Source organism: Danio rerio, chromosome 10 (assembly GCF_052040795.2).
Source record: "Danio rerio strain M-AB ecotype USA chromosome 10, GRCz13ab, whole genome shotgun sequence".
Taxonomy (NCBI): domain Eukaryota; kingdom Metazoa; phylum Chordata; class Actinopteri; order Cypriniformes; family Danionidae; genus Danio; species Danio rerio.
The window spans coordinates 33545125-33571192 of NC_141030.1; the positions used below are offsets into that span (position 1 = coordinate 33545125).

Consider the following 26068-nt stretch of genomic DNA (forward strand, 5'->3'; position numbering starts at 1 on the left):
AGCATTCTGTCAACGCCACAGCCTTCATTGCATTGCTGACCATGCCATTTACTTTTTGAACACAGTGTACCCATCTTCTGATGGCTTCTTCCAGGAGGACACACCATGCCATGAATCACGAATCATCTCAGACTGGTTTCTTGAACATGACAATGAGTTCACTGTACTTAAATGGCCTCCACAGTCACCAGATCTCATTCCAATAAAGTACCCTTGGGATGTGGTGGAACAGGACATTCACATCATGGATGTGCAGCATCTGCATGATGTTATCATGTCAATATGGACCAAAATCTCTGATGAATATTTCCAGTACCTTGTTGAATCCTTGCCATGAAGGATTAAGGCTCTGAAGTCAAAAGGGGGTCCAACATGATGCTAGTAAGATGTACCTAATAAAGTGGCCGGTGAGTGTATTTATAAACACCATATTGTCGTTTTTTATTTTTACTTATTGTTTGTTTAATTTGGTTATCTTAATGATATGCATGCAGCATATTTTAACAGTAAATTTCAATTGGGTTTATATCAGGTAAATTCAGAGGCCAAAGCATGAACAGAAATTACTCAGCAGGTTACTCAAAAACCACTCCTTGACACCTTGCCTTTTCGGATCACGTCTCAGTTTTTTACTGCATGTTTTCTTGTGCAATGTTGGACTCACACAAAGATAATGGTTTCCATTCAATAAAGCTGATTTGCTGAAATCAAAAACACGGATGTAATCAGAGGAATCTGTTTGGTCTTCATTTAATCAAACAGTTATTTTCACAATTTGTAACGGCATTAGCAGTAAACAAACAGAACACGGAAAGTTATGAACAGGACCATAAATGAATAAATAAATAAATCATCATTTAATAATCATTAAGGTTGGGAATTCAAATCACCTTGTTTTATATTTACTTAAATATTTGTATGACATTTTAAATCGAAGGTTGTAGAAAAAAGGACATATATATATATATATATATATATATATATATATATATATATATATATATATATATATATATATATATATATATATATATATATATATATATAGTATCATGATTCACATCTACTGAATTATTTGCAAACTAATACCAAACACTAAGGTATTAATTTTCTTCAAGTACTTTATTCATTGCGCATATTTGGATACTTGATGCGCACTATACGCATTTCTGCTCTCTTTTTCAAAGCCAAATGTCAAAACATGATCGTGCGTATTATCCTTTCCCTATGCCTGCAGGGGCATCATGATCAAATCTCCTCCTCCATTATGTGTCTGAGTAACACAAGACGGATGAAATCACACAGAACAGATTGTATGAGATGAACTTCCTTATAATCTGAAATTACCTCTTTAGTACTATCAAGGGAATCTTTGAACTCTTGAATTAAAGCTACATTATACATACAAATGGTTAGTAAATATATTAAGTCAAAGCTGATTAACTGATACCCCACAAAACTTGTTACTACAAAGAACAAAATAGTTACGAGTCACTTTAGAAATAAGCACTGGCATATAATGAATAAGTAATATCATAATAGGTGCTAAATGCATATTATAATGGAGTAATAGAATTGTACTAAGTAATATTGCAAGTAATGTTAATATCTATTTAAAGTTCACGTGAACCTGCTGAGAATTGTGGTTCAGAAGGTGCTTAAAACTGAAACTGAATGAGTAGGGGGCGGGGCACATTCTTTCATTAAAGCAAACTAAAGATAAAAAGGGGCGTGGTTAAGAATATAGTGGCTGAAGCTGTCAACGGAATAGCACTGCGCTTCCAAACTCGGAAGCAAACAGTCAGATTTGATTGAAGATTACCGAAACAAACATTTTTTAGTGGATTAACTTGCACAGAATAATTATTCACCTGAAGTACAAACGTAGGCCAGCTAAATAAACAAAAGCATGTAGAGTACTAGTGTCTCTTCAAAAGGTTATAGGTCCTCTAAAAAAAAAAGCATCACAGTGCTAAAATAAAAGATAACCAATTTTAGCATGAAAATAAATATATATATATTTTTTATTAAAAGGCTTGCCATAGGCTTTAGTTCTGCATATAGCCGTTTTAAGGTTTGTAAAAAAGATTATTACATTAATTTAAGTAACTGTACATTTTACTCGATTCATTTTCACCCAATTGTATGCATACATTCGTATTCAATTAAATAAAACGTTCATTGGTTGCAAATTAAAAGACTTCAATCGAACAAGGAGAATAGTTTGATGGCTGTATGTATGTGTGTGCGAGAATAATAATTTACAGTTTCTGTTTTGTTCATGAGTCCTCCAATACTCAACCAGCCTGCCTTACTGTTGCTATGGTTACATCCTAAGACGACTTCTGTTCACAATTCAAGTGTCTATTGGTGCACGTCTAAACTTTTGCACAGATACGGCAACAGTGTTGCAAAAATACCTCCATTTCAGCATCCTCTGAATAAATACTGCGGAAACGAACGATACTTTGCAAGCTCTCTTTTGCCCATGTAATAAGCTACATATTACATGACAGGAAGACGGCTACAATTAACCAGTGTATTTATTTGGGGTAAATAATACCAAGGTAATGTATGAAGAAACATTTAGGCTTAAGACATTTTCTTCGGTATGAATACAGTACAGCAAATTTTTGTCAACAAGAATCAATAAAAACCAAAGCCACAGTGATTTCCTCCAGCAGTTTGACTTTACAGCCACATGGGTAAACAAATGACGGGCATATGCCAGAATAGTACATAACAAGTGTTCATCACACGTGCAAATACGATCAAACAGGAACAACCTCAGGTGAATGTTGTGTTACAGATGGAAAGCACCGTGTGTATGTGCTCCTCCAGAGCTCAAGATGTACCAGAGGTCCTTCATGCGGACGGTTTTCATCTGCCATCCATAAGAATACAGTCCAGTCCGTCTGCCGCTCACTTTCACTTGGAGCTGGTGTATTTGGTCACGGCCTTTGTGCCCTCAGACACTGCGTGTTTGGCCAGTTCCCCGGGCAGGAGCAGGCGCACGGCCGTCTGGATCTCCCGGGATGTGATAGTGGAGCGCTTGTTGTAATGCGCCAGGCGCGACGCTTCTCCGGCGATGCGCTCGAAGATGTCGTTTACAAATGAGTTCATAATGCCCATCGCCTTTGAGGAGATGCCAGTGTCCGGGTGGACTTGTTTTAGTACTTTGTACACGTAAATGGCGTAACTCTCTTTCCTGGTCTTACGCCTTTTCTTATCCCCCTTCTTCTGGGTCTTGGTGACAGCTTTTTTAGAGCCTTTTTTGGGAGCGGGCGCTGACTTCGCAGGTTCGGGCATCGTGTCGATTTATCACGAAAGCTCAGCTCAGCTGTCACGGGACGGTTAAGGTATGCGAACGCGCTGCGTATATTTCTGCCCCTTATTTATAGAGTCGGCATGCAAATAGGAGTAAGGAAAATCGCTGTTCTCATAGGACAACATTTGAACGTCACGGACTGAGGTTCACGCTACGATTGGTCGGTTGCTTTACACTGCATCCATCCAGTCAGAGAACACGTCCGGGTATAAATACCAATCCCTGCTTACATCATAAGCGAAAGCGCATTTGACCAACAGCACCAAACAGGACGTTACCAGCCAAACAGCCGGTTCCTTTGTTGTCAAAACATGTCTGGAAGAGGTAAAACCGGAGGAAAGGCCCGCGCGAAGGCCAAATCTCGTTCATCCAGAGCTGGACTTCAGTTTCCAGTCGGACGTGTACACAGATTGCTACGCAAGGGAAATTACGCCGAGCGCGTAGGCGCAGGAGCCCCCGTGTATTTGGCCGCTGTCCTGGAGTACCTGACGGCTGAGATCCTCGAGCTGGCCGGGAACGCAGCCCGGGACAACAAGAAAACAAGAATTATCCCCCGGCACCTACAGCTGGCTGTCCGAAACGACGAGGAGCTCAACAAGCTTTTAGGCGGCGTTACCATCGCCCAGGGCGGAGTGCTCCCAAACATCCAGGCAGTGCTGCTGCCCAAGAAAACCGAGAAGCCAGCCAAGAGCAAGTAAACGGGGCTTCGCGACCATGGACAATGACACAAACGCAGCTAGTCCGAGTAATGTTCTGTTCCCTACTTCACGTTTATTGTGTTTGTTTTAATGAAGACGACAGCTGCATCTTGTAAACTTTCGTTTCTTTTTTTTTTTTTGATGTTTTGGACTGACGCACTCCCTCACACAACAGAAAGAGACCTACACCACCACTGGCTATATATGGCCACGAGACATTAAACCTGCCATCACGGTGGACTTTCCTTGCTGAGAGAAAAAAAACAGCTACTCCATTTGTGGGGTGAATGAACATCAGTGTTTTCATTGTACATGGACCAATGTTGGTTGCCTTTTATTTGTCACTGCTTTAAAATACATGCTAGTCATGTCCTTTAATCTGCTGTTCAGTGGTTATGTTGTTGTTTGAATAAATGTTAAGAGCCAGTGGATGGCACAAAGACCTTTGATTCATTGTTTTTCTCTGAGCTGCATTGTGCTGCATGACTGGAATAGTCGAAACAGAAGCTCCAATTATGCTACAGAAGGAAAGGTACACATAGCCTTTATTTGTCAAAACTCTCAAATAAATAACACTATAATAAAAACAGGAAAATGGTTAGTGATTAAGATGTTATAAAGGTATTGTCTAATTAGTTAGCTTATTTTTTGTATGCTGATTGAGTCCTGTGGGCATCTCCATGTTGACATCACATGACACTTAACACACCAAGTTAACAGTAATAATATTTACTTACCAGTGCTGTGCTTGTGGTGTTAGAAAAAAAATCTCAAGCAAGCAACAATATTTACTACACATACGATTAAATTTGCTGATGTTTTTATAACCCACTAGCAAATAAAATATTTACTGTCTTTATCAAAAATAATAAAAGTAACAAATGCTACAAAGAATTTCTAAAGAATAAATGTCTTATCAGTAGAAATAAAAGCGACAATTTAAAGAATGCTAACTTTGGTTTAACTGATCTCTGGTCATTTTAATAAAACTATATAAAAACACAAGATAAATGTAAATAAACAGTGCATTTTCAGCACTGTAACCATGTTCCATCTAGGGCTGGGCAGATAAATATTATATCGAATTGGTATAAAACTGATGTCAATAACAATAAGCTCTTGACTTTTTTTACTCTATATTGATCCAAGCCAGGGTTCGTACATATTTTTACAACAAAAATTCCATGATCTTTCCAGGACTTTCAAATTAATTTTCATGACCCAATATTTCATGTAATGTCTACGTATACGTGGTAAATCATAAGAAACGTTTACATTTATTACAGCATATCATAAAACACGCAACAATCTCTTTAGTTTCAATTTATTTTTATATCTATGAACAATAGATGAAGCCAGTATAGAGATATTTGTCAAACTAATTTTAGATGATAATGATTTGTTAAACTAGTAATAGTAGGTAAATCTGCGGCAGACCAGAAACGCAAGCACATGCGACAAATTTTCACTGCATTCGAAAGTCCAAGCTTGGTGAATTCTTACCTGCGAAATCGCATCATGTGATTGCATTAGACCAATAGAAGATCATTTAAAAGATGGAGCAATCGCTCACTTTTATTAACGTCTTATCATTTTGCAAGCACATACTCTCTAGTGTGATCGCAGCTTTAGTCGCTTTAGAAAAAATGTCTCCTAAAATACGAAATGTAAATGTAATTTCCATGACTTTTCCAAAACCTCATGGGTTTTTCTGTTTTTACAAAACCTTTCCTGACCTGAAAAGTGTCATGTCAAAATTCCATGACTTCTCCAGGTTTTCATGAACCCTACTAAGACCCAATCACACAGCAGAAATGTGCAACAATGGGAATCTAGAAGTGAGTTGAAATTAGAGATGCACAGAATTTTCATCTGCCAAACATTATCGGCCACCAAATATATGTTATGATATTTAATAGACCCTCTAATATGTGGCATGGTTTCCTCTACATTCATTCTTCCATGGCGGGGCGCCATGCCAAAATTCATCCCACCACGGCTACATCATAGCTTCTCATTCAAAACATTTTATTTTTTTTAATAGGTAATAATCGCACCAAAACGTATTAAAGGATAAGTGAATTCTAACAGCGCAAACTTTTCTGTAACTGTAGCAGTGCTGTGCGTCATTTGTTTAACTCTTTAAGGTGACGTGCTGACTGACAGACAGGTGCATGATGCGTGAGGCCAGCAAACACGACGTATAGCCGTTTCACTTCACTTCAGGACGCATTAATGCTACTCTGTAGGTCTATTAGAGATGTTCATAAATATTCCTAGCAAATCTAATAAATTCTGGAGACATACTCGTTACATAAATTCACTAAATTGCACTTCAGCAGCGTATATTTGAGAGCGCGCTCTTGAAGCAGCTCATATTTGAGGGGGGTGCAATAAGTTTTGTACACCAGCAGAGGAAATCGGCGTGCAAGCAAAGAGATCCGCATGCTCATAGGCTATTACATAAATGCGATCTCGACTTTTAATACCGCGCTTACATTTGTCATTGAAATACCGCCACAGGTATTTGGTATACCTGTGTAAAAAAAGGCCTGACACCTCAGCTGGAAAAACTACTAGAGGAAACACTGTGTGGCTTCAGTCATTGTTGGGATACTCTTAAATCTGAAGGAATAGGAAATTGATATCGAAATATATATCATTATAGTTCAATATGGAAAAGAATAAATCGAGATTGCATGTTTGCCATATCGCCCAGCCCTAGTTCCAGCACAGTCATAAAATGTATTATAAGCTTTAACACTGTTGTTTTGATGTCTGCCGAAGCACAAGTTAATTAGACGTCTCACTGAACTGGAAAAGCTAAGTGTAAATAGACCAGCATCATACTTGTTACATATTTGAAAGTGTTTTATTGTCCAAACACAAACCTTTACATGTTACACCCTTAATGAGTCAGTCTAATTACATTGAAAGGAAATAATGTGGCCGCAGAATTCACATCTGCAGTGTGCTTAAGACTACTTTAAGTGTCTGTAGTTTTAAGTACTTCAAAAACGTAGTAACAATTTTTGTTGTTACATTATTTATTAACACAACGACCAAAACTTATAACTTAAAAATTACTTTATAGGCAGCAAGGAAAATACACAACCTTGCGCTTTCATTCAAGCCAAAACAGCTGTATTTCTTTTCTTAAATAATAAAGCTGACTTTAACGACAGCAGAAGTGTTAATTACATGGGATATTACAATTACATGTAAAACTGAATTAAATAATGGTACATAATGGTGAATTTGACAGAATTTGCCAATTAGCAACATATAATCTCCATTTTTTCTGACTTCAAGCCTATTTCTCTGCGTACCCTTCTGTTTTCATGTCATTGAGGCCCAAGTCTTCGTTCTGCTCAAAAGTCCTGGTGTATTTCTCAATCTTCATTTCTGGGTCTGGATCTGGAGCATAAACATTCTGCAAAAGAGAGAGAAAAAATTCAATTTATCTTTATTTCTATAGCGCTTTTACAATTTGGATTGCGTCAAAGCAGCTTAACATAGAAGTTGTAGTAAATGGAAACTGTTTCAGTCCAGTTTTCCATATTTTTTCCAAAAAGCGAGGTGGTTAGCGCTCACAAAAAGAATACGATGTAATATATTTGCACTTTAAAAAAAAAAAATAAAACAATGAATAAATTACATTCACACAGGATATTACAGTTTAACTACCTGAAGATAGCTATTTCCTGCTGGATCATCCAGGACAATATGCACATCCATTTCTCCCGCCATTATCTAGGAAACATTTATATAAATTCAACACCTTGTTAATTTAGAACAGTAAATACAAATAGCAATGTGGTTAATACCTTCCTTTATTAATAAACAGTGGCTTGTTGAAATAATTTATAAAATATATATATAAAAACATTGACACCACTACATAAGTCTTTTGCTGAGTTCAGACTGCATGATTTTCAAAGTAGTGGCGTCACAGATGTTTTCCCACTGCATGACTGTCAGGGCTAGCGTTCAGTCGCTGCTGTTTAAACTCCAAGATGGATCAGTGGCAGGGGGTTTTACAATGCATGACTTTACAATAGAAAGAATCTGACAACTTGGTCTGCAAACTATGTCTCGCAACTAAACACGTGAGAAGTGACATGGAAACAACGTGAGGTCACACAGTATATATTTAGTTATTAATTACACAACGAGAAAGAAGCCTTTAGTGGGGTAAAAATGTACTTATTTGTCCTCTCATTGGCCGTAGATAATCGCTGATATTATTTTCAATCCGAATACATTTCACACAGCATGATTATGAATCATGATACAGATCTTTAGCATACCAAATATCTCACCGGTGTCAGCGACTCTTCTTAGATTGCGTCTTTGACAGCACGCACCTCCACTAACTGCGCGCGCCCCTCACGAAACGGCCAAGCCTTTTATACTCGCCGCGTTCGCCGTTGTGATATTCTTTAAAACGACAGGGGCGGTCAAAAGAAACCCACCTTAAAATCAGACGGATAAAAAGAGAAGTAGGAACTTTCTGGAAGTACGTCATATCATAATGTAGTTCAATATTTTTGAACTAATTATTTGTATTGTTTTTATAAATTATTTTAATGATTATAAGCATTTTTATAACCTTTAAGATTTTTTAAATCAAACTTTGATGCATCACTTGCTTTTGTCCATATCTCTGACAGTTTTACCTTTTAAAGTTTATTAAAATATTAAAATCACAAGAAAACATGAGTTGCTCTACAAATATAATTTTATTATGGCAAGGATAAAAGCAAAAAATAAAAAGTACACTTACTAAAAAAAACAGATGTATTACAAATACGATCCAATAACATACGTTAGTGTAAAAGCCATGACTGGTGGAAAAACATATTCTGTAATTGTGTACCTGGGTCTCCACTTTTGCTATGATTTCTTTTGGCATAAACTTATCCCTTAGGTTTTTAACATAAACTTTCTTCTTTTCCCACTGCTGTTGTTATTTCTAGCAAATAATTATTGGTCATCACTTGCTTTTGTTCATATCTCGGACAGTTATACCTATTACAATTTATTAAATTATTAATGACAACAGAACATGAGTTGCTCTACAAATAAATGTTTTATTATCGCAAAAATAAAAGAAAAAAAGCACACTTACTAAAAAATACAAATGTTTTTAGGATTTAGCCCGCTTCACAATTCACACATTACTGTCTGGCTAGTTTCTGTCCTATTCTTATGCTAATAAAGACAGTGATGGTCCAACATTCCTGACCATTATCAACAATAAAGCCCAGAGAAACATGGCATCAGTCAATTGTATTACTTTCCAGTTATCAAAAATAATTTTGTGACTTCATTATAGTTTTGTAACTATTAAATTGTTTTTAATACAAAATTAAACAAAATACATCAGTGCAAAACCTATGACTGGTGGAAAAACATTCTGTAATTGTATACATTTTGCCATGGCCTCTTTTGATTTTAATAAACTTATTCTTCAGGTTTTTCCAAACCTTTTAACAAAAACTTTCTCCTTTCCCATGGCTGTTGCAATTTCTAGCCAAGAATTATTGATTATCTGGTTTTCTCTCTGATCACGGGTCATAAGATGCGTATACAGTCGGACTGTTTTACATAAAATCTCTTCAAAGTGGTTCATACTCAACTCAAATCAGTTGCGGCGCCGTGTGCACTCTTCGATCGAGTCTCAAAAAATGCCCGACGCACCGCCAGCCGAAACCATGCACCCAAAGCGAACCTCCGCAAACTCCGCGATGACGTCACATTTGCCGTGCGCACTCAAGCGAGCAAGCGGACGCGTCGAGTATAAACCAGGCTTTACTCACGTGAATGAGCACCGATTTGCCTATGATTCCAGGCATTTGTCTGCGGTTTCTTAAAACCTGTAGGCGAGTCAAAATCTGGGCTAAAATCATGCAGCCTGAACTTGGCTTTAGTTTCTCTGAATTTACAATTTACAGTTATGTGCTCAAGTACAACATTGCATTACATATTGTTTAGTTCTGAAAACTGACAACATTTGGTCCAAATTAAAAAAATGGTCAAAGCATTTTATTTATGCTCCTTTATTTTCTACATAAAATTTCAACAAGATGTCATCTTTATACATGTTTATATTGAATTTTAGACAACACAACACCAGTGTTTTAACTTCTGGTAAATTAAGAATTCAATACTTGTTGGAATAACCATGATATTTAAGTAAGCAGCACTAAAAAAGGAAATATTTTTAAATTTATGCAAAAAAAAAAAAAAAAAAACTTTATTAGAGAAGCTTTTAAGTGACATTAACAAGTAAACTATTTCAAACCTTGTCGATTTTTTGTCCAAACAGCTGCAGCTTCTCCACTCTGTCAGATGCAGAGCTGTCTCCACACATAAAGGGGTTTTTCGAAACAATCTAAAAGAACCATAAAAAGCACAAGAGCAATTCCAGCATTATGGATGTGACATTTGCAGTAAAATCTCAAAACATAAATTCACATATGTTAATATTAGATTAAAAGCATGTTTATTTTTTCCAAAACAACCAACCACAGAGTTATGGGATTAGAAAAATATCAATCTGTAAACATTTGTTATATTTTAAATGAGGAAAATAAACATGCATTTCAGATGTGACCAAAAACATTTGGGAGATTACAGTAAACAACAAACTTTGTAGAAATTCTATGAATTAAACTGCACAATCCAAAAGAAACATTGGTAATCAAAAGGATAAGAGTTGGCTCACTATGAAACAGAAATGATTAACTTTATTTTATATTTTTGCATTTATGTGGAAAATCTTCATTATGGATGTGACACCACTCGGTTATTGATGTAACAGATGTGAAACTGCCACTTGTGTGACTTTGGTAAATCAAATATAATTGTTTGAAAACACTGCCAGAGACATTTGAGTATTTTACAGTAATGTAAAATATTTGCTTACACAAACTTAGAAAGGGTTTCGCTATTTTGTTCAAAACCTTTTTTTCATTGCGAGGTTGACATTTGCATGGAATTGCTCAAAACAAGCATAAAACAAGCTGTTTGTTACAACAGCCAATGACAACCAAACAACCAAATGACAACCAAAGCCGTAAGTGTAGCTTTGATTTCCTACCAGTTCTTTAATGTCCTTCAACAGCCCCTCTACCGTCGTGAACTTCCCTCCGAGAGCCGCCATTCCCAACTCAAACTCCAGCTCGGGAATCAACACACTGCATGTCTCTGACTGCAACACACACATCCTAATGATGAGTTCCAATTTACACCTGATGTTAACATTACATTTTCTTCAACTCAATCACAAATAGGGTTGTGCACTGAACCAGGTGTCATGCATAACCTCGATGAAAAATTCCAAAGACACTGACTAAACAGCTGTTATTAGTACTGTAATTATGATTTAGTATTGTGGTTGGGTTTATGGCTGTGTGAATTTGCAATGGAAATGTTATGTGTTTAACATTTAAGTATTGACCTTATTCTAAAATGCGGACGTGTGCCTGTTTTCACGATTGTCTTAGAACTTTCGATTCAGTCGCCTATGGGAAAAATGACTAGGAATAATAAACGGCAGAAAACAGTCAAACTACTTGCTCTACAAACAAATGTTTGCATGACTATACAGACCAAGTAGAATAATATAATAAGAAAATATCAAATTGCAACATCAAGCAGCGTAATGAGCAGTTTTTAACGTCAAAAAATGAATGGAAGTGAATGAGACCGGAAGTCAAAAAAGATTCAAGTCAAGCCAAAAAGATTCAAATGGCAGAGCCCGCTCGTCGGCTGAGAATAAGGTGAATACATTAAGTAATGTTCAGTTAAATTATTTTTGCAATAAATAACCACTTTTATGTCATTCAACAACTTTGTGGATTTTATTTTAAAGAATCATTTCAGGCACCAGTAAGTACAGTAACTGAGCAGGAATTTTACACTGGTATTGTAAAAAAAAAAAGAATGACATCCAACCATAATCACATGTGGACAACACAAGCACTTAATACATATTATTGAACATGTACTATACACATATACCTCACCTTTTGAAAGAACACTGCAGGATGTCCATGTTTATATACTGTCCACCCTATACACAACTCCTTAACTTTTTTTTAATTTAGACTAATGTAGTAATAAACACCTCTTTTAAAGCTGATTTCGAAAAATAATTGTCAAAAGTTCTATACAAATGAATAAACTTAAACCATGCTAAACACATATGTAGACAGGGTGTAAAGCCATGTTGACTACTTTAGGAGGTTGCCAAAAACACGTTCATTGAGATTACCTTGCTAGTGTAAACACAGTAGTCTAATCCAAACACAAGCGGTCAAACTCACCTTCAGCAGGTCTCTGGACATATCTGAAGGATCTGTTAAGTGTAGTGTTATTCTGGTTCCCAGCTCTTCTGTGGCTCCTCCTGATTTTACCTATTTAATGATCAGTGATAAAGGTTGGTATACAAGACGAGATCAGTGAAAAAAAATTGAGAAGAGAAGCATAGCGTGGTTTATTACTTTTACCTCATTGGTGCGATGTCCACAGCTATCGCAATTAGTGGCCATTATAATGACCTCTTTAAAGTGTGGAATTTCTGCAACTGGATTAAGGGAACAATAAATTGTTTTGCTTAAATTATAACAAGCAATTTGAAAAGGACTTAATGCACCAATTACCCCAATGCAGTGCCATTTTTACACTAAAATGCTCATTTAAGCCACAAATTGCTTTATTTCAAATTGAAAATCTCCAAGGGCTCCCTTGTGACATCATTTGGTGAAAACAACAATTTTCCCTGACTTGAAAAAAATCTGGTGATCTATTAAAATGATGGAAAACTATGTGAATAGCAATTTAATGCACAACAAACATCAAAGTGCATGCTGTATGCTAGCATACTTTAAAGGATACGGACAAGCTTCATGTTTGTATTAGCTGGAGCGTTGCATTCTGGGCAGTTAGTGTTGAACACTAATACCTCATTCCTCAGGGTGTCTAGATCATTGCCAGGACTCTCATCTGCTTGTTCTTCTTCAACCTAAAATAAAAGAGATGATTAAAGTTAAAAAAACAGATTTTGCATTTCTGCACTTTTTAAACAGTTCATCCAAAAACTAATGCAGAGTTTAAACTAGCCAGTATAGAATTCTGATGGTATGATAACCTTTCATGGATAATATAATTGTTTTATGGTATGAAAGTATTGAGATTACTGCTCTAAAATAAGTTCTTTTTTTACATGTCTGGGTAAAAAAAAAAAAAAAAAAAAAAAAAAAATCTCCATTAAATATCTCTCTCTCTCTCACTCTCTTTCTCTCTCTCTCTTTTTTTTTTTTTTTGCAAAATTATCAGGGTAAATTGTTAAAATAAATGATTGACTTCTTCCCTCTTCATTAGTTTTTTAAAACAGATTACACAACACAAAACCCATTTAAAAACCCTCAAAAATACCTTAGAAACAGTTGCTGCATCCCAAATGGTACACTATGCACTCATCTACTTACACACTCAACAGCATAGTACATGTATGTAGTGTTGTCCCAAATGGAGAACTAATGTTTTTTATACTAAGCGAAAATACAAACCATTTCACTGATGACATTGGCCGGTTGCCAAATCACTGAAATAAATGAACAAACTACCAAATAATCCAAGTGATACTCACTATAGAGCCACTTGGGCAGAGCTTGAGCTCCAGCTCCTTCTTCCTTGCACTTCTTCTACAAGTGATGGGGGTGGGGTGGGTGTACACATTAAGACAGCTTATAGGAGGAGGAGTTAGAGCTCCCCCTCGTTGGAGCCCAAGTGGCTCTACAGCAGGGGTCACCAACCCTGTTCCTGGAGAGCTACCTTCCTGCACATTTCAGTTGCAACCCTGACCAAACACCTGTTTGTAATTATCAAGTCCTGCTTTAGGTACTAATAATTGGTTCAGGTGTGTTTGATCAGAGTTGGGACTGAATTCTGCAGGAAGGTAGCTCTCCAGGAACAGGGTTGGTGAACCCTGCTCTACAGCGAGCAGTGTCTCAAATAATGCCTGCCATGAGTATAACAGCATTCACCACTGGGAGGCGGCATAATCACTCTCATAGGAAAATTTTGCTTTCACCATCCAAAATAGTTATCCAACACGTGCGCTCGATAGCTCCGCCCATTCCGCTACTTGAGCAAACCTGTGGTTGTTGAGTGTGTGGAGTACCCATCATTCCACACTTCATTTTGCCGGTTGAATGAGTGCATCATCTGGGTATTTAAAGTGCACTTATTATATTTTTAGGGTTTTCAGTGTGAACGCACTACTTACACTATTTATACTACAAAATGGCATAGAAAAGTGCATAAGAATGCGATTTGGGACACAAAGTATAACATTTGAGCGGTTTAAAAACCTTGTCTTTTCCAAACCGCGGTAAACCTTGAATCTAGTTATAGTCCCGTGCCTAATTTAAACTGCACAATTATAGCCCTGATTTTGAAAAATCTCCCTTAATCACACAGTGTGAACTATCAAAGATGTGATGTGAGAGAATCGCCGACGAGTCGTCAACACCAACTGAGATATTGGGTGTTCTGATTGAAAATAACATAGGCGATTACCAACATTTGCTCCAAACCTGTTTGAAAACCTGAAAGAAAAGCTTACAGTGCGGACGTTGTCTTGCTGCCCTTTCAGGAAGTGACTTTAGAGGCAAGAAGATTTCCAAGACAGCATAATGATTTAATCATGTATAACAAAAGACAGAGCTTTGAGAATAACTAAAGGAATATTTGCTTACTACAATACTAACATCTTGCTAGAAATGCTATCAAAAGTGCAAAACGTCAATCAAAAACATACTTTTACATCAAAACAGATGCCCAAGCAAAGCTTTAAGACACAATATTAATATTTTTGTCAGAAATGGAAGGAACGGTTTTGTGTGAGATATCAGAGGCAGGGAAGGACAAATCTATGCAGTGATCAAAATTTGATCAGGAAGAAAAACCTCTGGTGAAAGAAGGTGAAGCAGAATTTGGATTCAGCCTAGATGCCTTCACGCCTTGAAATCAACTTGAGGCCAGTGTTAATTTAGTCATCATGGCTTTAAACAGAAACGCGCTCCTCTAATGAATGAATCAAAGCATGTGCATTCAAAGTTCCAAGTTACATTACTAGCAAGGACCCTACAATTTTCTCAGCAGTACAGATGCTGTAGCAGTTTCTCACCTCTATACCTAGAGCAGCGTTTTGTTGAGGTGTCCTTTTATAATACGTCACAGAGAGAGCAGCGTCTTTCTGAGGCGCAAATGGGTTCTCGATAAAACTGTTCCCTGATGGATCATCAATAATCTGTAGATAGAAGTCAAATGAGGAATTTATAAGCTCTAGCATAACAATAATGAACAGGCAAAATGTGGATTAATTCTGTCAAGGGTGCAATCTTTTATCAGTTCACTTTCTGTGAGACTTACTAATGTGAATTCATCCTCTACTTCCTTAAGTTTCTTCAATCTCTGGATGAATTCCTCGATTTTGTCAGCTACAGTTGGATCTGTTGCCTGCAACATGGATGGAATGGTCACAAAAACAGAGCTGAATACATTATACATTATGAAAAACAAAAATAAACAAGGATTTTAATAATTTGGCTTAATTATGATTTGGTTGAAATTGTAGACAGGTCAAAGAAGATATGACTGCTGTCCACATCACATTAAATTTACAAAAGATCCAAAAATTCCACAGACAAAATGTTAAATGCAAGTGAAGTGAAAATAAAATACAATCCTTCACTCCAAATTAATTCAGCATAATGGGTTTGTCAAAATAAAACAAAATATTGTGCATATTAAAATACATATTACATAAAAAAAATATTAAAACTAAATTATATATTATATTATAAAGGATGTAAAACGTGTTGCTGACAAATAGGTAAACCTAGTGAATTGATGGATGGGTTAAAAAAATAAATAACTACAATGACTAAAGTACTTTGGGGTGCACTGTGACCAAAATGACCAAACTGTGACCAAACTTGGACCCGGAGGGCCAGTGTCCTGCATAGTTTATCTCCAACTTCCTCCAACACACTTGCCTGGTGGTCTAGTATACCTAGAAAGAGCTTGATTAGCTGGTTCAGGTGTGTTTAATTGGGGTTGGAACTAAAATATGCAGGACACCGGCCCTCCAGGACTGAGTTTGGACACCACAACCATAAACAGTTCTAAACATATCCGACACTAAACTTTAGGGTGTCTTCTATAAATCATGGGGGAAATTGACATTTTTCACTCAGATAATTACATACATATAATTAAAATGAAAAAAAAAAACATGAGGGCAAGATGTTTAAAATAATATTAGTTTATTTTGATGCTTTAAAATGTTTTCTTCAACTCAAGTACATAATATAATTTATAATATAACCCCAAGCATAAAGGCATATATTCATGCTGTTGAGGTGCACACCTTTCTTATAGGTTGGTCCTGTTCTAAACCCGCCACTGCTCTGTCCAGAAGGCCCTCGATTGTTGACAAAGCTAAACACATTTGGACAGACAAAAAGTATGTTAGATTATTTTTTTAACAAAATAACATTCTGTAGATGATACATAATACAAAACTCACGGCTGCTACTGGGTCAAAGGTATTTTGAAGTTTAAATTTAAACTTATATAAAAAAGGATGAGTGATTATACTAAACACTTTTATATTATTACAAGTGCTTTGCTATGAAATGGGCAAAATTAAGTAGGCTTAAATGATGTTGACAAAGTATAGAAATAAACACACACACACACATACACTGTGGCTAGATTATTCCATTCCATGAAACTATTTTTAAAAATGTAAAAACATTTTAAATGGACAGTAACAGTTGTTTTTCATGCTTTTCTTTCTCTGACCCAACTGCACTTAAATCAACCAGAACTTACACTTATAACCAGGGCTTTACATTAACACCCGCCAACTGCGAGTAGATTTCAGCGTGGCGGGTAAAACAGACACTCCCACTAGCCACTTTGACTGGTTAAAAAATAATTTTCCCGAATAATAATTCTTAAAAGCAGGGTTCGACCTTAAGGATGATCCAACATGCATGCAAAGGCGATCTTAAAATTGAGAAGCAACACGACTGACAAAAGTAACTGCGTTTGCGCAAGCGATATATGCATGTATGCATGGATGTATATATATAATCTTTTTGTAAGCAGCTGCAGTCACTGATTTCCTTTGAATTATTCTTTTAACAGATTATTACCAGGCTTAACATTAACTGTGTGCGTGTGATCCTCCTTTCATTATCACACACAGTATGTTTTTCACCCGTTTTCTTTTGCTTACAGTTATTTTTGTGAATATGGTTTAATTATCATTTTTTACAATAACATTGCTTTAATGGGAGATTACTCCCAATTTATGTGTAGTTAACTGGTGATCTGGGACCCTTAACCAAGACAGATTACTGTGCATATTTTAGATACATGGCAATAGTTCTTTTTTTTAAATCTCAAAAACAAAAAAAAATTTTTATTAAATACAAAGTGCATGTATACAGCTATATTTTGCTTGTTTTAACACATTTAACATTTTCGGCTAAGAAATAATTATTTATTTATTTTTGGTGAGATCAAGGATACATTTGGTAAATCTTAATATTGAGCCCAGAAAAGTCATGTAAAATAAAAACTAATTGCAATGCGACATCACCTGTTCGATCATACACACTGAGAAAGCTCACATACACAACACAAAACAATTGTGAAATGAATGAGAAGGCAAGTGGACATAACACAAAACCTAAATCAAATAATTTTAGCATGTCGAAGTCAAATTTATGTATATAAATTATATTTTTCCAACAAAAGTGTGGCTAGTGGAAATGAGTGGCTAGTAATGCTGGAAATCTACTAGCCACAGTGGCTGGTGATCAAAAAAAGTTCATGTCAAGCCCAGTATATAACATAAAAACATCTAGGAAGGAGGCAAAATAAAAATATTCAACTTACACCCCTTCTGTGTAAAAGCAGGAATTTCAAAATCAAGCTGTGGGATTCTGGTGGACGCACTGTCAGACTTCACAACCTCTCGGTTCATGTCCTGCACATACATACAAGATATGCTCGCTTAAAGATGGTTTAGTAAACAAATTAATGTTAAACATTCTGCTGTTAGGTCCATCCTTACCCGTTTGGTCTTTACTTGTAGGGTGTACTGGACACCCTGTTCTTGTATCCGACCAGCTGACTGGATTTCTGTGTTGGACCAGTTACAGTGTGGACATGCGAAGGAGCTGATGATGATTTCTTTGAAGAAAGGGATTTTAGTAAGAAGAAGACGCGTGCTTCCCTGAAAAGCATATAATACATTTGTTTAATTTAAAATGTATAAGAAAAACACCACCACCATCACCACTTCTAATAATCACAAAAAAGTAAGCTTCTTACATTTTCATAACAGTTCATGCACAAACTCTCGATGACTGTAGGTTGCTGATCTTCATCTTCCGCATTAATATCTTTAAAAACGCTGCCGCGGACGCGCTCCTCTTCAATAACTGACATCCTGTGAGACACTTTAGGTTAAAACTATTTGCAATCTCTAGTTCACTAGAGAAAAAGCGATTCGATATTAATGAGTGGCGTCTTGCTAGAAGTTTCCAGGCGCTTGCACACGTTTTTCTGTAATAACCTCATGCGCTTGTATCACCACCGGGTCAGATGGAGTTTGGAAAATATGTCAAAATAAAAGTCTCTACTACACGTTTGTGTAATCGCATTTTGAATATTTTTAAAGATGACGTTACCTCTGTTTGTTTTTCTGGTTAAAGTGCTTTGTTTATTAAAACAAACGTCTCATGAACACATGGGGCTTGAGCCAAATTAAACGAATCACAGTAACTACACTTTGTGTTCAATTTGTTTCTGTTAGCTATGATTGCTGCTAGCTAGCCACTTAGTTAGATACTAATTAGTTAGTTTAGTATAAAACAGGGGTGTTTATGATAGCATGCATTAAGAATTTAGCTCTGCATCAGAGCATCTGGCTCCTAATCTCGTCATCTGTGTGAGGTGACAGCTGCAATACCTAAAACATTTTAGCTTCACTTTTTTTTTTATATGAAGTGGTGCACATCTACACCTTTTAAACAGTCTAAACCCAGTAGGCTATGCTGGGAAAGTTGTTTTGTGTTGGATGTTTTAAAAAAAAAAAACAGTAAATGCCCACAGTATATAATTTAATTTTAAGTTAGTGCATGTTTTATTGACATTTGCAAAGAGTAAAGTACAGTCTTTCTCTCAGCTTCTGTGAGTACTATATCATTTAATGTGCATGATTTCCACACTAAGGATTAGTTATCACGTAGCCTATCAGATCGTAGTTTGTACATAATGGGATGCTTACACCAAGGCACTTCGTTGGTTTTGCCTCACAAATTTAGTTTGGCTAGCTAGTGCAGTGCTCCTCAAACTTTTTTCATCAAGTACTACCTCAGAAAAAAATCGTCTCTCCAAGTACCACCATAATGAGCAGTATTGAAATACAGCGTAGTAAGCTCAGTAAAGCAGATACAGTTCTGCACAGTTCAAAAACGTGGCAGATTAATTCCTGTTATTAAGAAAATGTATTATTGTCAGCCACTTTAAACATAAATAGTCTGAACGCTAACACTGTACTGTGTTGTATATGTAAAAAAACTAACTAACTAAAAACATCAACATTTAAATTAAAATGTGTAAAAGGTAAAAAGAAAAGTGCTGTACTTAAATGTAAAAGTATTAACATATAGTAGCCAATTCATCAACACCTGAAAATGTTGCCTGGACCTCAGAAATATAGGCTTTATGTCATGTTCATATGTAAATCATGTTTGATAAATTTTGAAATATTTGTATGTAGCATGTATATATTACATATTTGATTCCTCTGCGTGCCACTAGAAGGAAGCCCCTGTACCACTAGTGGTACACGTACCACAGTTTGAGAACCACTGAGCTAGTGTATAAAACTACAAACCTTACAAGATCAAACCCTGCTCATGCATGCTCAAATTCTTTATATTTATTAGTAAAAAAATAAAAAATAAAAATAATATATATATATATATATATATATATATATATATATATATATATATATATATATATATATATATATATATATATATATATATATATATATATGGGCAAGCTACTTGACAAATGTAGTGAGCTACTCTACTTAAAATGTAGCTTAACTACACTAAAAGCTACCCCCGGGGAAATGTAGCAAGCTAAGCTAAAGCTACATCTAAGCTTTTTTTTTACAATTTCATTTTTAAATCGAAGCAACTTAAATCCAAGTCAATCATATCTTAGTGATCAATAAAACTGTCAATGAAACATATCAGACATAATAGTTCAGTTCAATTATTTACTGTAAAAAATATGCTGTACTAAACAGAAACACATTATAGAATATAACAGCTAAAACTAAAAATGAAATAAAACTAGGTGTTACACATTTAAAATACTATAGTAATTTATAGTAAGGGGAAATTATATATATATATATATATATATATATATATATATATATATATATATATATATATTTATTTATTTATTTATTTATTTATTTATATATTGTAATAAGCATTATGGTGTTATATATACTAAAGTATTTTTATTGTTTGAGCACAGCATTAGAAATTAAGTTATTGGATCTTAAAATGTACTTCTCAAGGTATGGTCACAAGGAATCCTGCTTCAGAAATAACTACTCTCCCTCATTCATCTTTCCATCAAGCAAGTTTCACCAGAGGTGGCAGTAACGCACCAAAAGTTTGTTGTCAAACATCGAAAAACAGAAAGAAGAAGAAATCATCCTTCTCCCTATCTGGATTTACTTTCATGAAGTTTCATCGGCTAGACACCGGCCTCACAGCTCAGTGAATGTTGGTGCCATCACTTATTGATCCACGATCTGTAAATGTAGCTTGTGTGGACGCTACTGCGCTACTTGACTAATAAAATAGCTTTGCTACTGAAAAGCTATTTGATTTAGAAAGTAGCGACGCTACAGCCACGCTACTGAGAAATGTAGTTAAGCTAGTAGCGACGCTACTGCCCAACACTATATGCCGATTGTACAAGAAGCACTGCATTAAATTACATTTTCCCCGCCATGTCTTTATAATATGAGCATTTATTTTACCCCAGTATTTTCAATTGAGCTTCTGCGCTAGCCTGCCGATTCTGACGGGCGAGTGCAAGTAAAAGGCATTTTGTCTCGTTTTACGCTTGAACAACCAGAGATGTATAAAGTACTAGAGACCCATACTTAAAGGGCCATGAAACCCCCTCGTTTCAGCAGGGTGTTTTCACACCTCTTCTTTGGAAAAAGTCAGAAAAGTGGGGGTGTCCAGCTCTGTTTAGGGGGGAGTGTCGGAGAAACTAAAGTGGGAGGGTGTGGGAGTGTCTATTTGGGCACGCGCGAGTTTCAGTCAAAATACACAGGAGAAAGGGATGGTGTTTAACCTACATGGACATCTGTAGTCGAATTATTTGCCAAATTATTAAATGTCGGACTTTAACTGCAGTTCGGCTCTTTCATTCAGGGAATTCATTCATGCCCCTCGCGACAAATGAGATATTTGATTCGAGGATCTGCTCTAAGCGTGTATTTTTCATGCAATGTTTGATACCGCACGGCGAATGACGGAAAAAAAACTCCGCATTTCCCGGAAACTTAGATGCACACGGCAGGTAGCGTCCGAAAGCCGCGTGTGTTATTCCGGTCACAAAATGCGGTGCTAACATGTTTGCACTCAATGCAATAGTTAACTTATTTGATACGAACAAACTGAATATACAAAGAGCACTGGTCGCTCACTTACCAAATCTGTAGAGACAGGACAATCACCAGCAACTAGAGCCGCGTCTTTATGAAGAGAAATACTACATCCGGAATCCGGATTTCAGCGTTTGCAGATGAGAACAGCTCTCAGGTAAACAATAATCCCCCTTAGACACGTAAATTATTGTTGTCGAGCGTCGCGTACACTGTAATCCACACGTGATCCAGATAAGCTCTCACAGAGAGAAAATGAAAACGAAACTTAATGGCAGCAAACTGTAAAAGCAACACTTCACGCTTGTTTTGCCAACACAACGTGGCGTCTCTGTGGTGTAAAGACGGTGACACTAATGAATATTAATGAAGTTGCACAATAGAGCGCGCTGATTGGTTTGAACCAAGCCTAACTCATGCATTAATGCATCACACTGTAAGACGTAATAAGGCACACTCTGGCACAGACGCCCAGTCTGCACGCTGGAATACACGCTATTATGTCATGACCGTGACGCAGCTTCAAAAATTCGTTTCAAACAGGAAGTACGAATTTGCTTGAAATAACGCAAAAACAACCAATTTACACTTTTTAGTGAAATATAGGTGTCCTAATAGTGTTTTTAGCAGTGTGGGACACATATACGACTGTCAACAGCTCAAAAAATGTGTTTTGGTGTTTCGTGACCCTTTAAGTAAAAGTACAAGTGCTCTATCAAAAAGTGACTTGAGTAGAAGTAGAAGTGCTCTTTAAGCACCATACTTAAGTGGAAGTACAAAAGTATTCAACATTTTTTGTACTTAAGTATTGCAAGTAGTTTATTTCAAAATTTACTACTCAAGTACTGAAAGTAAAAGTACAAGTATTGTGTAATGTAGTTATTAAAGAAGGCAGTCAAAAGACATCATATTGTTTTGTTTATTTTAAATATCTTTGGGGCACTTGATTAAGCAGAATGAAAAGAAACATGGCTTACGATACTTTTTTCTCTGTAAATAATTTCTATGGTACAAGAATTCACATCGTCAGGCTCTTTTACCAGAAAATCACTTCACTGATGAGATAATTCAGCATGTTCATTCATACTCTCTCTCTCTCTCTCTCTCTCTCTCTCTCTCTTTTACACACACACACACACACCTAAATGTACACTCTTACACATTCATACACTCTCACACACAGTTCTCACTCTATCTCTATCTCTATCTCTATCTCTATCTCTCTCTCTCTCTCTCTCACACACACACACACACTTTTGTGAATTGTGGGGACATTACATAGGTTACAATTGTTTTTATACTCTACAAACTTTTGAATGCTCTAACCCCAAATCCAATCTCTAAACCCAACCCTTACAGGAAATTATGTGTAGTTTTACTTTCTGAAAATAAAAAAATATTTAGTGTGATTGAATTTTATACATAATGTCCACATAATTCACCATCTCCTCCTAACATCTGTGTAATAACGATGTTGTTATACATATACATGGGCGCACACACACACAAACACGAAATTACACTCTTTTACACTCTCATACACACTCTCTCTCTCTCTCTCTCTCTTACACACACACAGACGCACACACAGGTACAATCACACTGTTTCTCTCTTACATGCATTATTCACTCACACACACTCACACTTTGGTAGTTTTGAAGTTTGATTGGTTAATACCACAATAAACAGGAGTTTTATCTTCTGGAAGCACTCGTGAAACTAAACTAAACAAGCAAACTAAATCCTGTTGCACTAATTCACTTGATTTTGATTTTATTGTAAAAAAAAAAACGAAAAAAGAAAAACAGGAAAGTGTGTATAGTACTGTGTTAAAAGAAACTCTAAAATACTTTATGGCTTATGGCTATGGTTTAGTATTATTTTTTTTAAATTTTGATTATGTTTTTAATTAAATTGGTCTTGCACTTATTGCTTTTATATTGCATAAATATATTGCTTTTGTCTTGGTGTGACAGTTATAGGGTTATTTTTAATACAATTTTGTTCTTTAATACAGTGGTCAGATATATGAACTGTACTCTTAATTTGACCTGCTTAAAGAAAGCACTCTTTCTGAATGTATCAAACAAAACTCATGCACAGAAGACAGCATGAGCATTTACAGCTAATAAACTCATGTCAATATTATACCGCCTGCTTTTTGAGCGCTGACAGGCGAGGTCTTATGATGATTGGTTATTATCTTCATCTGCTCAACAGAAAGGGCTTTAGAAAAGAAGCGCTGTTCACCCATGGCGGGAAGAATACGCGGTTATCACAGGTAATAGACACAGTGGAGAAAACTTGAACATCAGGCACGCTCGTGTCTGGATGGATCGACAGCTTTAACAGCCAAGAAAAGAGGGAAAGTTACCTTACAAACAGGCCAGCGGGTCAAATGTCCAAAGTGAGAAAGAGAGAGGCAGAGGTGAAGTTTTACAACATTTCTCCCTAATAGTAAATTAGCGGCTCGTGTGCCGCCTTCACTCGCGCCTCCATCCTCCGCAATAGTATTGCGACATCGCGCATAGGAGATAAATGACGTCATCACGTAATCACCGGTTATGACCTATTACTGAACTGATATCGATCATTTTGACACCCCTAGTAACGAGTAACGATGCAGCACATAAAAAATCTATCGGAGTAAAAGTATTAAACTCATGGAAAATATGTACTTAAGTAAAAGTGGAAGTAGGAGAAAAAAATAATACTCCAGTAAAGTACAGATACTGCCTTTTAGTACTTAAGTACAGTAGTGAAGTAGTTCTACTTCGTTACTATACATCTCTGGGAACAACTAAATGAATGCCAACGTTTATTTAACTGTATGTATTTTAAAATTGTAAAAGGAACCGTATACAATGAAAAAAAAATAAAACTCACAATAACAGGTCACCTGAAGTTAATAAGTATGGGAACAACACTAAGCTCGCCATATACCCAATTATATTCATCTGTCTCCATATTATACAGCATCCCAGAATATTACACAGAACCAAAAATGTAAAAAACTATATTGAATATTTTTAATATGTTTTTGTCCACAGCAGACCTAAACTCACCGTGACGCAGAATCCCGAGTCTATGTGCTCCAATCAGGTGAGCCCTCTTAAGAGCTCACCATGACAACGAGACTCGCAATGACGTGTCTTGTAAAAATTTGCATTTGCATTCCTATAAAGCTTGTCGGTTCTCTGTCAGCGTTGTCAGTTTGCTCAGTGTTGCTGTTTGTACTTGACCAAGGTGAGTTTAATACCGACGGTACGAGTGGAGCCACGCCAATCTCACGATGTCCACTTCGTGAAGCTTCACTCGGGCCCGTCTGTGCTGTAGTTCCCTGCGGTTTGCGTACATAAACGCAATATCGCAAAGAATATTACGTGTTTGTTGCTCGAAATGTGCCGCCGAGCAACATCCAGTGAACACTGACACGGCCTGGCGCCCAGTTTACTCGTGCACTCCCTGGGGCGAGGCGCTTTTGAGCCCTAGGCAGGGATCAAACAAGCCCTAAGGACCCTCAGGGAAACACGGGAGGCCAGTAGTGGGACCTCGCTGAGAGGGTTATGGTGGTGGGTGGGAGCAGCGAGGCCCACTCATTGTCTATTTTAAACTATAGTTTCAAACTTTAGTTTACTATAGTTTGAAATAGAAACCATGGTAACTGTTATGATTTAACTTTATGCAAAGAGTTCAGAACGACCAAGAGGCATTGCAACAGCAGCGCCCAGCAACAGCCCCGGATACCGCCATTTTGAAGTGAAAGCGATCGGCCGTCCATTGGATCTCATTGCTGTCGCGATGGCAAGCAGCTGCTTTGTTTTTAATTAATTTATTCAAAAAGCGCGTTAAAGCTGAGATGCATCCTTCATAGTGTTGATAAAACAGCCGCCGCGCCATCTAGTGTCTGTTTCCCAAATTGCACTACAGGGTCGCCTCTTGGTGATTCTATGCTCTTTGCTCTGTCTGGCTGTTGTAATGTTTTGCTTTGTTTTTCAGCTAAGTTGTTGAGCAAAGAAGGACAACAGTTGAAGACAACCGCGGGTTATATTAACGAACGCGCGCATTATAATGTTTCCGGGCTGTTTTCTGAAAGTTTACCTTGTTTAGATAAGTATGCAGGTCAAACAAAATAAACTACTATTTCTAAACACCTGTCTCATGTTTTATTTGTCTTCTGCAGCAATACACTGTCATAAGTCTGTTGAATGCATTTGTATGCAACATGGTTT

At 36.6% G+C, this 26068-nt stretch overlaps 3 protein-coding genes across 3 annotated transcripts; 1 reads left to right on the forward strand and 2 right to left on the reverse strand.

The window, feature by feature from the left end:
• Positions 1-2525: 2525 nt before the first annotated feature.
• hist2h2l (histone 2, H2, like) lies at positions 2526-3349 on the reverse strand. The gene has a single exon (NM_200117.1). It carries the CDS (start codon positions 3307-3309, stop codon positions 2929-2931), a length of 381 nt encoding a protein of 126 aa, NP_956411.1. The 5' UTR covers positions 3310-3349; the 3' UTR covers positions 2526-2928.
• A 219-nt stretch (positions 3350-3568) lies between these two features.
• h2ax1 (H2A.X variant histone family member 1) lies at positions 3569-4469 on the forward strand. Its single transcript, NM_001005967.1, is given in 1 exon segment — positions 3569-4469. A coding segment is annotated over 1 exon segment (387 nt). The 5' UTR covers positions 3569-3639; the 3' UTR covers positions 4027-4469.
• Positions 4470-7055: 2586 nt separating this feature from the next.
• Positions 7056-18686, reverse strand: zpr1 (ZPR1 zinc finger). The gene is given in 13 exon segments (NM_213108.1): positions 7056-7459; positions 7714-7779; positions 10334-10423; positions 11132-11242; positions 12360-12449; positions 12543-12613; positions 12931-13057; positions 15227-15349; positions 15472-15558; positions 16472-16542; positions 18013-18103; positions 18191-18352; positions 18451-18686. Coding segments are annotated over 13 exon segments (1326 nt in total). The 5' UTR covers positions 18568-18686; the 3' UTR covers positions 7056-7339.
• Between the last annotated feature and the right edge of the window lie 7382 nt (positions 18687-26068).